The 15,725-nt window shown below is 42.8% G+C and overlaps 1 protein-coding gene across 10 annotated transcripts in view; it reads right to left on the bottom strand.

The window, feature by feature from the left end:
- The window catches only part of CLASP2 (cytoplasmic linker associated protein 2), a 216,568-nt gene that overhangs the window by 31,837 nt on the left and 169,006 nt on the right, over window positions 1-15,725 (bottom strand). For 5 of the 10 annotated variants that reach the window (XM_025204137.1, XM_025204143.1, XM_025204144.1 and 2 more), the window contains 4 exons: window positions 13,944-13,946; window positions 8,028-8,191; window positions 6,402-6,480; window positions 6,229-6,279 (listed from right to left, as the gene is read on the bottom strand). In XM_025204137.1, coding sequence (XP_025059922.1) covers window positions 6,229-6,279; window positions 6,402-6,480; window positions 8,028-8,191; window positions 13,944-13,946 — 297 coding nt within the window. The remainder of the gene's footprint in view (window positions 1-6,228; window positions 6,280-6,401; window positions 6,481-8,027; window positions 8,192-13,943; window positions 13,947-15,725) is intronic. The other 5 variants (XM_025204139.1, XM_025204141.1, XM_025204140.1 and 2 more) reach the window with 3 other exon arrangements.

Genomic DNA, 15,725 nt, shown 5'->3' with positions numbered 1-15,725 from the left:
AGGGAATAATAAAAACACAAATGGCATAGAGAAAGCAAATAGGGATTTACTATCTCTCACAACATCATAACTAGGGGATATGCAATAAAACAATTATAAGGGAGCCAGTTTAAAAATACAAAACAAAAAGAAGTCATTTCAAACAGTATATAGTTAACCTATGGAACTCATTGTTTACAAACAATAGATGTTATAGCCGCTGAAAGTTTAATCAGGTCCAAAAGAGGATTGGGCATATTCATGCAGGACAGGTCCATCAGTGGGTATTAAACATTACAGTTTGGGGTGCGACATCCAAATTATGACTTTATAGGACTCTGAATACTGGAAGGTATAAGGGAAGAAGGAATAGATTAGTCTGGATAGGTGACTTTCCCTTAGCATCCATGTTCTGCACTGAGATACAGGCTACTTGGTTAGATGGACTAGTGGTCTGACCAACTACAGTATTTATGTTCTTAAGTTGGAAGAAATCTAGCATACACACATGCACACACCCCGCTTTTGAACCAACTGATGAGTAATGAATGTAAGTACGTGTATGACCGGGCAGTAGGCAAAAAAATAGTTTCATAGTTGGTAGGGTCGGAAGGGACCGGAGCAGATCATCAAGTCCGACCCCCCTGCCGTGGCAGGAAAAAGTACTGAGGTCAAACGACCCCAGCAAGGTGTTCGTCTAACTTCCTCTTAAAGACCCCAGTGTAGGAGCCAGCACCACTTCCCTTGAAATTTGGTTGCAGATCCTAGCCGCCCTGACTGTGAAGTAGTGCCTCCCTATGTCTAGTCTAAATCTACCCTCTGCCAGCTTGTGACTGCTATTTCTAGTCACTACTGGTAGTGCTCGGGGGAACAGGGATTCCCCCAGTGCCTGCTGGTCCCCTCTGACTAGTTTGTAACAGGCCACTAGATCCCCCCTCAGCCTTCTCTTGTGGAGGCTGAACAGGTTCAGGCCCCTTGGCCGCTCCTCGTAGGGCCTGCCCTGCTGCCCCCTGATCATGCGAGTGGCCCTCCTCTGAACCCTCTCAGTGCTGTCCACATCCCTCCTGAAGTGCGGCACCCAGAACTGGATGCAGTACTCCAACTGCAGCCTGACCAGTGCCACACAGAGAGGGAGGATTGCCTCCTTAGACCTGCTCGAGATGCACCTGTGGATGCATGACAAGGTGTGGTTGGCCTTCCTGACTGCGTCCCCACACTGTTGGCCCATGGTCATTTTGGCATCAATAATGATTCCAAGATCCTCTTCGGCCTCTGTGCTGATGAGAAGGGAGCTCCCCAGCCTGCAGGTATGCTGCTGGTTCTTCCTCCCCAGGTGCAGCACCTTGCACTTGTCAGTGTTGAAACCCACCCTGTTCTCATCCGCCCACCCCTGTAACCTGTCTAGGTCCAATTGCAGCCTATTCCTCCCTTCTAGCATACCCACATCCCCCCACATCTTAGTGTCGTCAGCAAATTTGAACAGGGTGCTTTTTACCCCCTTGTCCAAGTCACTGATGAAGATGTTTAAGAGCGCAGGTCCGAGGACCGAGCCCTGGGGGACCCTACTGCCCACATCCCTCCAGGTCGAAAATGACCCATCCACCACCACTCTCTGGGTGTGGCCCTCCAGCCAGCTAGCGACCCATTTGACTGTGTAGGTGTTGACGCCACAGTCCCCTAGTTTTTTAATGAGAATGGGATGAGAGACAGTGTTGAAGTCTTTCTGGACTTCAGGAAGGCCTATGTCCACTGCTACCCCTGCGTCTAAGGATTTTGTGACCTGGTCACAATAGGTTGGCAATTACTTATTGAGATCATTTTGTTTAAACTTTTCAGCTGTTTTGTCTCCATGAATAACTGAACTATATCAGAGATGCTCTTCAGTAAGAAAAGTACAACCTCACAGGATAGGGTTTTGGGTTGACTTGGAATCTGTTTTTGGCACGCATTACAACTGTTCTTAATAGAAATGGGCCACTTTGATACTTCTCATAATTAACATAACAGTTCAACTATTTATACAAATGTATACATTTGTGGGAGGAAAGGCAACTCATATTACCATATTTAGTCAAATCCAAGATGAGGTCCCCTCCCTGCAAAACTTTCAGTATTCAGAGTGCACAATGCATCTTCCTCCCTGCTCTCATTTATTCTAATGCCTACAATGTATTTCATAATGGTCGGGCAACTAGTCTACTAAAATCACTACTTATCCCATTGACCAATATTATCTTCCTGAATTTGTCTGTTGCCTCTTAGATTTTTAAACACATTAGGAAACATATCTTCTCATTCTGTTTTTTTTTCAGTATCCTAGGACACCGAGGTCCTGGTCCATTCCTAAGGCTCTCAAGTGCTATGGTAATAACAGTGTTGGAACAAAGATCTTCACATGAAGTGACCCGTAAATGGACTAGACAATTTAAACCAGTGGTTCTTGACCAGCATGCTGCAACACCCTGGGGTGCTTTGAGACCCTCCTAAGGGTACCATAGGGTGCTGCTCAATATTGGCACTGATAGGTATGCAAACACCTACACATGATTCACAAGATAAACCCAAAGATTTCAAACAGGAATCCACAGCATCAAAAGCATTCTGACCAGTTGTGGTGCGAGCTGTTTGCAACAGAATTGCTCCATTATTCTTCTGTAGTCAAGAAGTGAGTGAAAATTAACAGCTGGCATTTCCAAGGGTGACCTGACACCAACAAAGGGTGCCTGGAGTCTAAAAAGGTTGAGAATTACTGGTTTAAGCTACAGTAAGAAGTAGTTCGGTCTTTGCAGAATGATCTTTCATATCAGGTCAATTATAATGAAATTGTATCAGCTTCACTGCCAAGAATATACCGATTACCAGTGGTGGGGCAACTCCATTCCTAAAAACACCGAACAATGTGACACTGCTGACTGGGAAAGTGGTTTCCTGTGCTGCAAAAGTTTGGATTTCACTCATTCCACACTGGGATAAAACACAAACCTTACAAAATCCAGAAAGAAGGAGAAAGAGACACTTGTGCACCTCCAAAGAAGTCAAATAGCCCAGTAAGTGCACTTGCCTGGTATGTGGGAGATGCAGTTTTAAATCTCTGTTCTCTTGGGTTGAAACCGAGGACCTGAAGAATCCCAGTCTCCTTCATTCCAGGTGAGTGCCCTAACCCCTACACTCTTGCCTATTTTGGCATAAAAGCTGTTCTTTTATTTATTGCTGAGAAGAGGAGGATTGGGGAGGGAAAATACTGGCTCTCTGGGGACACTTACCTGGACATGGTAGATGGAGGGGAAAAAGACACCTGAGCATGGGTTTCCTAACATCTCAAATGAGTGCCCTCTGAGTTAATGGCGCTCTCCCCCTCTCCCCTTCCCTATCCCCCATGAAGTTTTGACCAGAAATTCCATCCTGGATTTGCCAAACCATTCCCAAAAATGTTATAAGCCTTCCTGTGACAAGTTTTGGTTTCAACAGACCAGCATTTGGTGAAAAAATGCTTTGTTGGGAAAAAAATCCTAACCAACTCTGCTCGTAATGGCTACACAAGAGATGGACTCCAGGATAAACAGCAGGTGGCTGAAATTCAACCCAAAAAGGATTGAACTGATGTTTCATGGAAATAAGTGCTTTGAAGAGTCTGCTAGAACAATGCCCTTTCTTTGGAGGCAAACATCCCATATTTGCCAAAATGGCATGAGGTCTTGAGAGCCTGCTTTACTTATCACTGAACCTGCCAAGGAATGCTCTCTAGAAAACATCACTTCTTCTTAGACATGGATTTCATCAAAGTGATTTATGACTTTGTCATCCTCTGGCACATCTTAATGCATTTTATTCAACGATGAATGCAAAAACAATGACCAGACCCTAAACGATGCTAAAAATGGCTCGCTTCTCCATGGAGTGATTCACAGAAACACACTGTTCCTGTTTTGGTTCACATTCCACCTTTGCAGCAAATTCAAAGTCCTGCTTCTAATCTGCTAAATCACTAATAGGACAAGCCCAGCTACATTAGAGGTAAGGTAAATATCAGCACAACATATAAACAGCTGCACTCCTTTGCAGCGAAAGCACATGACAAAGCCCAGGAGAAAGCATAAGAGCCAGACACACATTCTTGGTCAAAGCTGAATCTACCTGTAGACTAATTTGTAGGAAAGATGAAGAATCTAATCATCATCAGGTTATACTGAAAGACCTTCCTCTCTGATCCAGTTTTGTGATCATAATCATAGAAATGAAAGGCATTTCCAAATTCACCTAACCCACCCAAAAATCTCTCCCTTTAAAAAAAGAGTTTTCTAGTGTTAGAGAGGGGGGGAAAAAAGAGTTGAAACTCAGAAGTCCACTAGGGACCTTGGCTATAACAAGGTAACTAAGTTATGAGTCACTTGGGTACAAATATAAACACTGAAGTCAGGTAGTTAGATATTTAATAGATACTTCTACCATATTGTATTCAATTACATCTAATAAATACGTTATCCACATCTTTAGTGATAGTTTAGGGGTGTCTTTGATGGGTTGGAACTATGAATTGAAAAGGCTTTTGGCTTTCTGTATACAAAATTCTTTCTTGTTAATCTAGCAAATATAGTTTAGAGAAGAATTTAAGAATAGTTTCAATTTTGTTTCAAAGTAACATACTGATAAACATTTAAAGCCACAGTTCCAAAATAGTGGACTTCACTGATAACACCTGCTCAAGAAATCTTAAGGATTTTTTAGTGCTTAAGAAAAATTAACTACCCAAATTCTGTTTCTTAACCTAGGTATTTCTGACTTCCTTCGAAGTTATCAAGATCTGCTTTGACCCAACCCATCCACCCTCTCTACCTTGTAGCTTTTGATCTCCATATCTTTGATGGCTTTCACTCTTTGGCCCTCATTTTATATCAGAAGTTCCTACCTTTTCCCCCAAATTGCTAGTATGAGTTTTACAAAAGGGATCTGCTCATGCTTTAGTGCAGTGGTTCTCAACCTTTTCAGGCTCAAGGCACCCCTCAGAAAATGCCAGCTGTTAATTTTCACTCACTTTATGACTACTGAAAAATAATAGAGCAATTGTTACACTGCAAAGAACTGAGAAAGACCACAACAGGTCAGAATGTTTAACACTGCCTATTTCTGTTTGATCACTATGGCACCTTATAGCACCCTTGAAAAGATCTTGCATCACCCAGGTTGAGAATCATTGCGTTAGTGGTTACATCAAGAAATCTATGGAAAAAATAAACTTAAAAATGATTAATATACAACCTATTAGTCTTTTTGGGGAAAAAACTGTCTTCCTTCAGAACATAGTTATAGAAAATTTATGGGATTTCTTGACTATTTTACTGGTTTAATTCAACAGCTTTGATAACAGTCCCTAGTTTAAAACAGCATAATAAAGCAAAAATTGTCCTTAAAGAGTTTACCAGTGTAAATCTTACTGCACTTTAGACAGAGAGAGCAACAAGATATTTCATGTAGTCCCACTGTAGTCAGGGCAAAAATATTACCTTATGCAATGCTATCTTGTGCAACACATTCAATTGTGTAAAATTATTCCGTGCAGTAAAGAGCAGAAAAATGCCAGTTTTGTATATGCTTGTTATTTCCCCAATTTGTCTTAATTGTAAACCTTAGGTTTTATTCCCTTCATACCAAAGCCAGATTTTTCTAACTATAGTTTCACTACAGATTTCAATCTTTATTTTGTAAAGGTGTTCCTATACCTAAGGATTTTTAATTGGTGAAAATATGTGCATTTATAAGGGAACACTTGGCTTTTAGAACAGCAACATAAAAAAGTATGCACTAAATATACCAAAAAGAGAACTTATTTTGAAAGCAATAATTTAAATATGCAAATTTGAATATACATACATTAACAAACACAAAACACACTAGACATAAACGATAATTTAGTAAAATATCTTCATTGTCAGAGCCAATAAATCTGGACAGGAAGACTGGGAAATCATAAACATAAAATTAGGAAAGATTTGAGAGAGTGAGTTTGCATAACCAGCTTGGTGTTAGGCAGCCATCTTTGTTGCCCCTGTATTTACTGAAGTACAGCCTTATTAGGTCTGTTGTCGCAGCAAATGCTTTGACTCTTGTGTAACATTTGAGCTGCAACATTTGCATGCTTAAAGTTTCTTGCAAAGGTTAGTAGATGCATACAGGTGCATACAAATAAAACTTATCTGACACATTGTAGTTTTGCACAGGGTTAAAAATGAAGGCAATAATGCAGACAAAAACCTTTGAGCTCCAAAAAGAGCGAAGCTGGTCCTGCAGTGCTGGCTTGACTGTCTGAAATTTTATAAAAACAAAATCCACTAATTGAAAACCTTTTTGGCAAAACATCCAAATATTTAACAGTAAGAAAATATCTATCAATATTTTGCTTATAATACAAGTTTGGAAAACATTACCTTCAAGCTTGGTGTCTGGGTCTGGTCAACAGTGAATCTCATTAAAATACTGAATTGGAGATCATTTGGAAAAGATTCTCTGCAAAATGAAAGTATCAGGAAAACATGTTACATACATGGGGCTTATTTTAGCCACCTCTTTATGTTAAACAACTCTAAGTGGTACTTACAAAACCACCAGCATTAACAAGTATAGGGTGCATCTACACAACACAATGCAAAGCTAATTAGGCTATATTCCCCTTAGTCCAAACTACCTTTGAAACTTCAGAAGTGGTTTTAAAGCTACCAACAGGTTCTTCTTTGAAGCAAAACCCTTACAGTACAGCAGCGGAACTCGATCTTTTTCTCCAGGGCTAGGGACAAACATTCAAAAAGCCTGAGCCTGAATTGATTCAATCTTTGCAGGTTAGTCTAACCTGCCTAGGTTGAACTGATTTGTAACTGTACAGACATTCCCTCCGGACCAAGGAAATGTAGGCACATGCCTGTAGCTGCTCAGGCCAGGCACCAGGGGGTGCTAGACTGTGTGCAAGGACGCTGTGCTTGAGGGGAAGGGAGGGGAGGTGGGGGGTCGGGGTCGGCCAGCCCGGGTAGTAGCCTTGGCTGAACTGGCCAGAGAGGGGTTTAGTTCCCCCTTCCCTGTCTCACTAGCAGGACCCAAGCCAGGTCTGCTGGGCACTCTCCCCTTGCTGCAGCACCAGTGGGGCCGGGCGTGTCCAGACACTGGCCAGTATGGTCCTTGAGGCAGATGGGACACGGAGGGAGATTATTCTTCCCTCTACTCCCACTGCCCCTGGAGGACTGCAGCAGGGTCTGCCCACCCCGACTGCTGCTGCCGCTTGCTCACGGTTTGGGGCAAGCAGCAGAATAAGCCACCTCCTGTCCTCTCTGTCAAATGCCCAAGGGAGGGGGAGGAATAACCTCCTTCCTTGTGTAAGAGTTCCTGCCAGCCAGCGTCTGGCTGCACCTCCACCCCACTGCTCCAGTGGCAGGGTGGGGGGTATTCCCCCTCCCTCCAGTTTCCGGTGGAGGGGGCAGGAGGTGGCTTATTCTGCTGCCTGCCCCAAGCAGGGAGCAAGCAGCAGTGGCGTTTGGGGTGGACAAACCCCGCTGCGGTCCTCCAGGGGCAGTGGAGGGGGGGAGGGGCAACCCCCCTCCCTGCCAGTTTTGAAACTGGTTTATGTGCACTGAACATCTGTTCTGTTACAGGTTTAAGTCAGTTTCTGATCACATAAACCAGTTTGTGTGTCATGTCTGTCCCTAGTCCAGCAGGCTGGGTAAGCAGTGCTTGGGCAGTCCATGGGTCAGACTGGGGCTGGTGGTGTGGGGTCCTGGAGTGGGGAAGGGAGCGTGGTCCAGCCCTGATTTAGCACTGTCGGGGGGAAAGGGAGCATGGCCTGGCCCCAATCTGACTGTGTGAGGGGCAAAGGCATGGGCATTTGGCAGCGGAGAGAATGGCAATATTAAAGGCCATTGCTCCCCCACAGCGAAATTTCCCAATCTGTAGGGAGCCCCATGGCCCAGACACATTTGGCCTTCAGGCCAGAGATTGAGCACCCCTGCAGTACAATAACGAGGGAAATCTGGAAGTCACTCAGCACATTTTGGTCAGGAATATATTACCTTGTGATATCAAGTGCCTTCTGAACTTTTGCTTGTACAGACCCAAGCAAATCAGCACCCATTTTTTTCAGCAGCTGTGTCAGCAATACAAACAACCAATCCTGTAGATCCTCTTTATGGACCTGGATGAAATCTACCAAAGTCTCCAAAAACATACTGAACACCTAAAAAGAGATAGAAAAGGGAAAAAGGGGTTGGGATGGGAAAAAAGAGGAAGTCACATTGACATGTGCTGAACTTGCAAACAAATAATTAAGCAATAAGGGAATCAAAGGCAGAAAGAGGTAGTGATTTGCAGCCAAGCAGGAAAACAATCGGTCTTGCTTTTCATTGGCTTCTGGGATACAGGCATACGTTTAAAACGTTAACCAACTTCTGTGGAGTTTGGCAATTAGCTAGTCCATGCAGTATCAATGAGTAAAGAAATGCTCACTGTGATGGCTGGCACAACTTTTTTTTTTTTTTCAGCTTGACTTTGTTTCTCACTGCCTCAAGCTTTACGTATAAAGGCAGTTCTACACATCACATGCAGACTATTAAAATAACCCTTAAAAAAAACAAAGAAGCTACATCACTCTTTTAGTGAATTATTATTTATGGACAAAAACATACTGCATATCCACAGAATATCTGTGGAAAGGACCAGGTTCTTTCTGTAACAGAAGATTTTGAAAGAAGAAATTATCCACCACAGCAGAAGATAAAGCAAAGTACATTTCAAATCCTGACATGTTTTTGAAATCCATAGCATATTAGCTTTCTAGAAAGGTATTTCTTCGTGCTACTTTGGAAAAGCAATGGAGTTAATCTGTGCCACTTTGTAAATAGCAAAGAGCATCAAAAGTAAAAGAATGACCCTAGCTGTAGGACCAAATCACAAGTGACATTAAAACCTGTGGTACAGCTTTATGACAAAGAAGAGGGTATGTGCGTGCGTGTGGTTAACACAGTTAGAAACTATCACTAACTTCTGGAATTATAAAGTTTCTACTGGAGTGGGACAAACATTTTCTAGATATCTGACTCCAGTGTTAAATATTCTACCAGAATTCTAACCTAATCTTCAGATCAAAAAGGTATACTGCTGAGAAAAGGTACCAGATGATGGTAGCAGCTCTAATGAAAGCTCTTCTTTTCAACACTGTAGTCAATACAGTAATCAGGGTAAATACCCAAAACACAAACACAAGTCTAGAGTTTAATTCAGTGGAGGCCAATCTTTCTGGCAGGCTTGCTATATATTAGCCCTGTGCCCTACAAATCATTCCAATCCCCTTTACATACCCGATGCATAGCTCTGCTTTCTGCTCCCTGCCTGACTGGCTGCTCTGCTTTCTGCTCCCTGCCCTATCTTTCACTTTGCTGCCCATCTCCTTCCCAGTCTGCCAGGTGCTACACACAGAGGCTGCCTGTGCCACTTCTGGCACCAACATTACAGGGTGGCTACCCCTAGTTTAATCCAAGTTATCCAGTCTGGCTTTGGTAACTATTGATGTCTCAGCTTTCTTTTAAATAAAGATCAATTTAATTGCCACATCTGATGTTTTCACAAAATTCTTTCTATTTAGGATAGGCAGACAAAATTCTTTGGGTAGAGGCGATATCTTTTATTAGACCAACTAAATAGTAGCAAAAAAAATTCTCTCTTTGCAAGCTTTTGGGCCTAAATGCCTTTCCTCAGGCCCTGCATACTGGATTTGGCACTCAATCCCAGTGAGCAGAGCTGGGTATGGGTGGTGCTGGGCCCCAATCCCAGTGTGCAGGGAGTGGGAGGGGGCAGTGCTGGGCTCGTGGACTCAATCCCAGCACACAGGGCAAGGAGGGGGCAGTGCCAGGTCACAGGACATGATATGGCCCACAGATGGGCCCTGTCACTCATCTGGTCCAGGGGGCCAAAAGGTTAAGCACCACTGATCTAGTCTATTAATCCATTATAGTACCCAAAGAAAGGTAAGAAATTCACAATGGACACATGTCCAATAATCTTTCCCTTATACTAAGCCTGATCCTGGTCAATAGTTAAGCATGATTCTTAATAGACCATATAAAACTTATAATACCTGGTCAACATAAATCATGATAATTCTGGATATTTTTCTTAGTAATTCTTGGTCTTAGTGTCATTCTGTGGTAATAAAGCTGGGGTGGGAAAATGCAGCCCACAAGGCCATTCTATCTGGCCCACAGGGCCCCTACAAAATTTAGAAAATTAATATTTATCTGCCCCTGGCTGCCTGTCATGTGGTCCTCGATGGCTTGCCAAAACTCAGTAAGTGGCCCTCCACCTGAAATAACTGCCCACCCCTGTAATAAAGTAAGCAGGGCAGTCAGTGTTTCCATCAAAGACTCCCCTTCCTGAGAGATGAAAAGCTCTAATTAAATCTGTGGTGTGTTGGCCTGCTTGCTGCAATGGGAATGCTCTGAATTATTCACAGCATATGTGACTAGGACAGGTACTAGAACACAGCTCCAGCACACCTTATGCTGGGATAGCTAAGTTGTGGGTGCAAAAGCAAAAGGAAAGTTCTGTCTGCTTTATGTTTTGTTCAAATCTACTATGACTTTGTGCCAGTGAAAGTTAATCAGTGCTAATGTATCAGTGCAATGAAAAGCAAGGTAGTGTTAGACATGACACGATTCCAAAAGCTAAAGGTGTAGGGCAAACAATGTAGCCATGTTGCAAATCCTATACATTTTATTACATAGGAAATGCTGTATTATAAAAACATTATTTAAATTGAAAAGTTGAGCACTGAAGGATCAGGAAATGTAAGATGTTAGAATCACATAATAGTTGGGCTGGAAGGGACCTCAGGAGGTTATTTAGACTAATCCCCTGCTCAAGGCAGGACTGTCCCCAACTAAAACCATTCCACTCAATGGTCTGCCTAATTTGCTCCTGAAAACATCAAACAACCTCTATGAACAGCCTGTTCCAATGCTTCATTACTTGTACAGTGAGAAAGTTTTTCTCTAATCTCCAACCTAAACTTCGTCTGTTGCAATTTGAGACCATTGCTCCTAGGCCTGTTCCCTGCAGTCACAAAAAACCGTCTATCATTCTTATAAGCACCCTTTAGATATTTGATATTGTTATCAAATTCCCTCCCTTTTAGCCTTCACTGGTAAACCATGCTTTCTAGGACTCTCACCATTTTTGCCACTCTTTACTGGACTCCTTTTAAACTGTCCAAATCTATGGGCCCAAAACAGGACACTCTCTCACTAGTGGGGTGGCAGAATAGAGTGGGAGAGTAACTTGGCTTGATTTACAAGTGACATTCCTATTAATATAGTCCCGTATTCTACTGGCCTTTTTTGCAACAGGAGCGTGTTGCTGGATCCTATTCAGTTTATGGTCCACTGTACTCCCCAGTCCTTTTCTGCAGTACTGCAGCCTTAGCCAGTCACCTCAGTCCGTTTACGCACGCAAGCTTTTACCCTGTATCAAGGATCACCTAGGTCCGCAATTACAGCTGCCCAACCAACCTTACTTTTAAGAGATCCACTTTCTGGTCTGAATAGAGTCCACTATACTAGGGATTCATGTAATCTTCTAGGCTTTTTCATAGAAGATGGAGGTGGGGAGTGAAAGACAGATACCCTGGCGCATGTGGCCAGTCCTAGTGCCCCCAGGCGTGCAGTGGGGTGGCAGTGGCCACACTCACTTTTGGCAGCCTCCACAGCAGCAGCTCCTTCCAGCTGTCGCTGCCAGTCTCCACTGCTGCTGTTAGACCCAGCCATGCTGCCCGGGCACTCTGAACCATCTGCCCTGCACCCACCACTGGGGACACTGGACAGAGTGGGAAAGTAGGGTTTCCATGAAACCCAGCCCAGGACCCATGCAGAGAGGGCTCATGGCCAGACGGATGGGATGGGATGGGGCTGCAGGCAGGGAGAGGCATCTGGGAGTGGGTCAGGCAGGCAGGACCAGGAGTGGGATCAAGACTGCAAGGCAGTGGTGACAGCATGGGGCTAGGGCCCATGGCCCTAGACACAGCAAGGATCCGCTGCCCACACATCCCTGCGATGCATGCCAGTTCCGCAGGCAGGGGTGTGTGAGGAGTGGATCATGGCTCTGTCCCCACCCCCACACTGCCATAGCTCCATGATCCTGATCCTAGCCCTGGCCCTGCCCACTTGTCCTGCACTCGGGATGGGGATGCGGGTGGGCAGAAAGCAGCATTCCAATCTGCCCATCTGTATGCCCTGCCCGCGCAGGTCTCAGGCTGGTCTCCATGGAGACCCTGGGATCCCTGGGCAGTGACAGCATGGGGCTGGGGCCCAGGGCAGAGCCAGGATCCACTCCCTGCATGCCCCTGCCTATGCAACCAGTGGCCAAAGGGGCATGAAGGGAGCAGATTGTGGCTTTGCCTTGGGCCCCAGCCCTGCGCATTCACCACCAAGCAATCCTGATCCCAGACTCACCTGCCTTCAGCCCCATCCCAGTTGCCTGCTGCCTAGCTGCACAGGGGACAGAGCCACTTAGGGAGTTTTGGTGAGCTGTTGAGGGTGGGAGGAGGGGGAAGGTGCTGACCTAGCACAGGAGGGGCAGGTAGTGCAGAATGCTACAATACCCAGGGGTGCCAGGAGATCCTTTTAAGAATGATGTGGTCTGAAACATATTAGCAGTTGTGTGTGCAGACACCTGCACATGATTCACGAGGTAAACCTAGAGAGTTCAAATAAGAATCCAGTGTGTCAAAAACCTTCTGACCTACTACAGTCTTCCCAAGTCCTACACAAAAGAAGTGTTCAGTTATTTATTTTTTGGTCAAAAAACAAGTGAAAGCTAAGAGCTAACAGTCTGAGGGATGCCTTGAGTTTAAAAAGGCTGTCACTGGCATTGACAAATGCTGTGCATATAACCTTAACTTTTAATTACTTGATCTTCTAAACTTGACAGGTCACTTGATCTTCTAAACTTGACAGTGTGGATAGTTAGGGGTTTTCAAAGGTTATGAAATTAAGCCACTAAACTTATATAGCGTACAATTCCTGCTTTATCAAAAGAGCATTTACATTTCTTGAATTTGAGCAATATGATTTGCTGGTTCTCATACTGAAATCTGCAAGCTAAATAAGCTAGCAAAAAGCTATGTATATTCCTAAGAAGCTTTATAAATTGGGACTCGTTCATGTTTGAATTTATATAAACTACTACTACTTCCATGCCAATATTCTGAATTACTCTCATCTTGAATTGTTATAAAAGAATTTAAGCTTGAAGAGTTCCCAAAATAGATGTTCAAAATAAATTACCAAATGAATCATTTTCAAACTTAGCTGGATTTCAAAGCCTGAAAAGTATCAAGAAAAGTTTAAAATTCAGTTTCCAGTTACAGCTGCATCCATTTATGCCTGGAAACAACAAAATGATTGATTATTGATTAAGCTTCCCCAAAACATCTGTGTTTTGATCAAATATGGACAACTTGAGAAAATTATACAAGCATCCAAATAAAAGAGAGCAGAATAGAAGCTGGAATTCAACTAATTACAGTGGAAATAATCCATACCAGATATAATTTTTCTTGATAGTCTTTTGTTTTCATATTAGAATGTTCAATTCTGAAATCAGATTACATAAGCTCAATTCAATAGTGGACAAAAACAGATATTGTAAGAAAAATTGATATCTTCCTGGTAAATTATTTTTTTAAATGCAACTTAATAATTATGTTGCAGATGCACCAACCACCAACAGGAGCCCATAACCAAATGACGTCAGTTAATTAGTAGATAAGCACATCTCAATACATTACCACACAGTTTGTTTAACTGTATATAGCATTTTATGTATTGCAAAAAGCTTGATACTGCAGGAATTCTTTAAGGAAGAAAAAGAGGAAAAAGTGTTAATTGCGCAGTCATGCAATAGGGTTAAGGCTTCCAACAAATACTGAACCAACTTACTCTCTAAAGAGAGTTCCAACACAGGGGACAGCATGCAAAAAGGAAAAAAAAAAGGGGGAAAAAAGATAAAAACACACAAATTAGTCTCCATCAATGCAAAGTTCCTGTATGGAAGAAAAAAAACACAAAAAATAAAAACAATATTTCAAAAGCTTTTATAATAAATTTCCAGAACAGTACAGAAGCAACCATTTTAGTTTGCCCTTTACTTCTTTAAAACCACTTTTCTCTTGAAGTTACCATTCAGTCTCTGTTTTCCCCCAAGCAGTTCCTCACATTTGACTAAGAGCATGTTAAAAGTGTATAACATATGGCAGTTGACATATTTCCTGCAGAAGCTTGAACAAATACTCTGAGGAAAGATTACATATCATGATTTCACATGCAAATACCAACAAAACTTACTATTTGTTAATCCTGGGATACTTAAAAGTTGCTATTCTCCTGTTCAATCATTGGTTGGCATTTAGCAGGTTTGCAATATCTAATGGCAGAACAGCACTAGATTGAGGAAAAGCTATTAATTTTTTAAAATACACTTTTTAAAAATCAAAATAAATAACTGATTTATGTTGACCATCCTTTTGATTACAAAACAGAAAAGTGTGCCCAGTAAACCTAAAAAAGGGAGTATCATAATCAGAAGGAATGAAGTAATTTGCTACAACTGTAAGTACCTTTTATGAAAATATGCCAAATTTAGCATTTTGATACAACCCTAATATCAAATATTTTAATTCTGTATATTTTGCATACAAAAATGTGTTTTTCTTATTAAAAAAGGTCTTTACACTGTATTCTTTGATATATTAAACAATACAATATTAAAGACACCACTAGTGACCTGTGAACAAAACTGACTCAGCTAAATGAAGTTTAAAAAATTAAAGATTTTTGTTGCTACATGATGCATAAAACATCATGTACCCCAATACTTGATCATCTTCTCCTTTCCTACTTTTGGCTATTTACTCAGTCTCTCTGCAGCACTTAAACTTCCTTTTTCCTCACTGCTTTCTCTCCTGAACTCCTGGGTTCAACAAGTCCTTGGCTTTGCTTTCTTAACCCTTGTTCCCATGTGTATCCCAAATTTCCCAAAAGGCAAAACTTTGCTACTGCAACAGCAGAAATCTTGACAAGTTATTTTGGTGCTCACTATGGCTCCTTATTTTGTCAGCTTTTCAATTAATCCAGTTCTGAAAACCTGTCATGTTTACATTTTATGAGCCAGTTCTGAAAATTCCACCAGTCATGACAATCAGTTGTGACCACCAGTGTAACAAGGGATGAGAGTGACCAAAGTGCCCACTTCACAGGGGTGCAAATATGGCAGCTGCTCCCACTGCTGGCCCAGCCACCACTGCCACCACCAAGGATGAAGATCCTGGTAGTTAAGTCCCTGGTGATTCCATTAATTCTGAAATCATTAACTACTTTTGATTATTCAATTTTGATGTTTGTGCTATCATTTAACTCAGTGGTGCTCAACCTTTTTGGCCAACAGGCCAGATGGGTAATTCTTGATCCCTCCTCAGGCCAGATCCAGCAGGGCCCCATCCTACCCCATGGGGGGGGCAGCCTGGCTCTGATCTAGTGATGTGGTAGAAGGGAGACTTGGGCCAACCCCAAATGATTCAGCCCCATGGGAGGAGACGGTGTGGCCCAGCCCCACAAGAGGACAGGGACATGGATGGCCTGGCCCCAACCAGGACAGGCAGAGGGAAGGGGGTATGGCCCAGCCCCATGGGCAGGGGAGGGGGCAGGATGTGAACAGATCCTGAA

The sequence above is a fragment of the Alligator sinensis genome, unplaced genomic scaffold (genome assembly GCF_000455745.1).
Source record: "Alligator sinensis unplaced genomic scaffold, ASM45574v1 scaffold1118_1, whole genome shotgun sequence".
NCBI classification, from domain to species: domain Eukaryota; kingdom Metazoa; phylum Chordata; order Crocodylia; family Alligatoridae; genus Alligator; species Alligator sinensis.
Note: the sequence above shows the minus strand (reverse complement) of the source record. Positions and strands in the feature narration are given on the sequence as shown.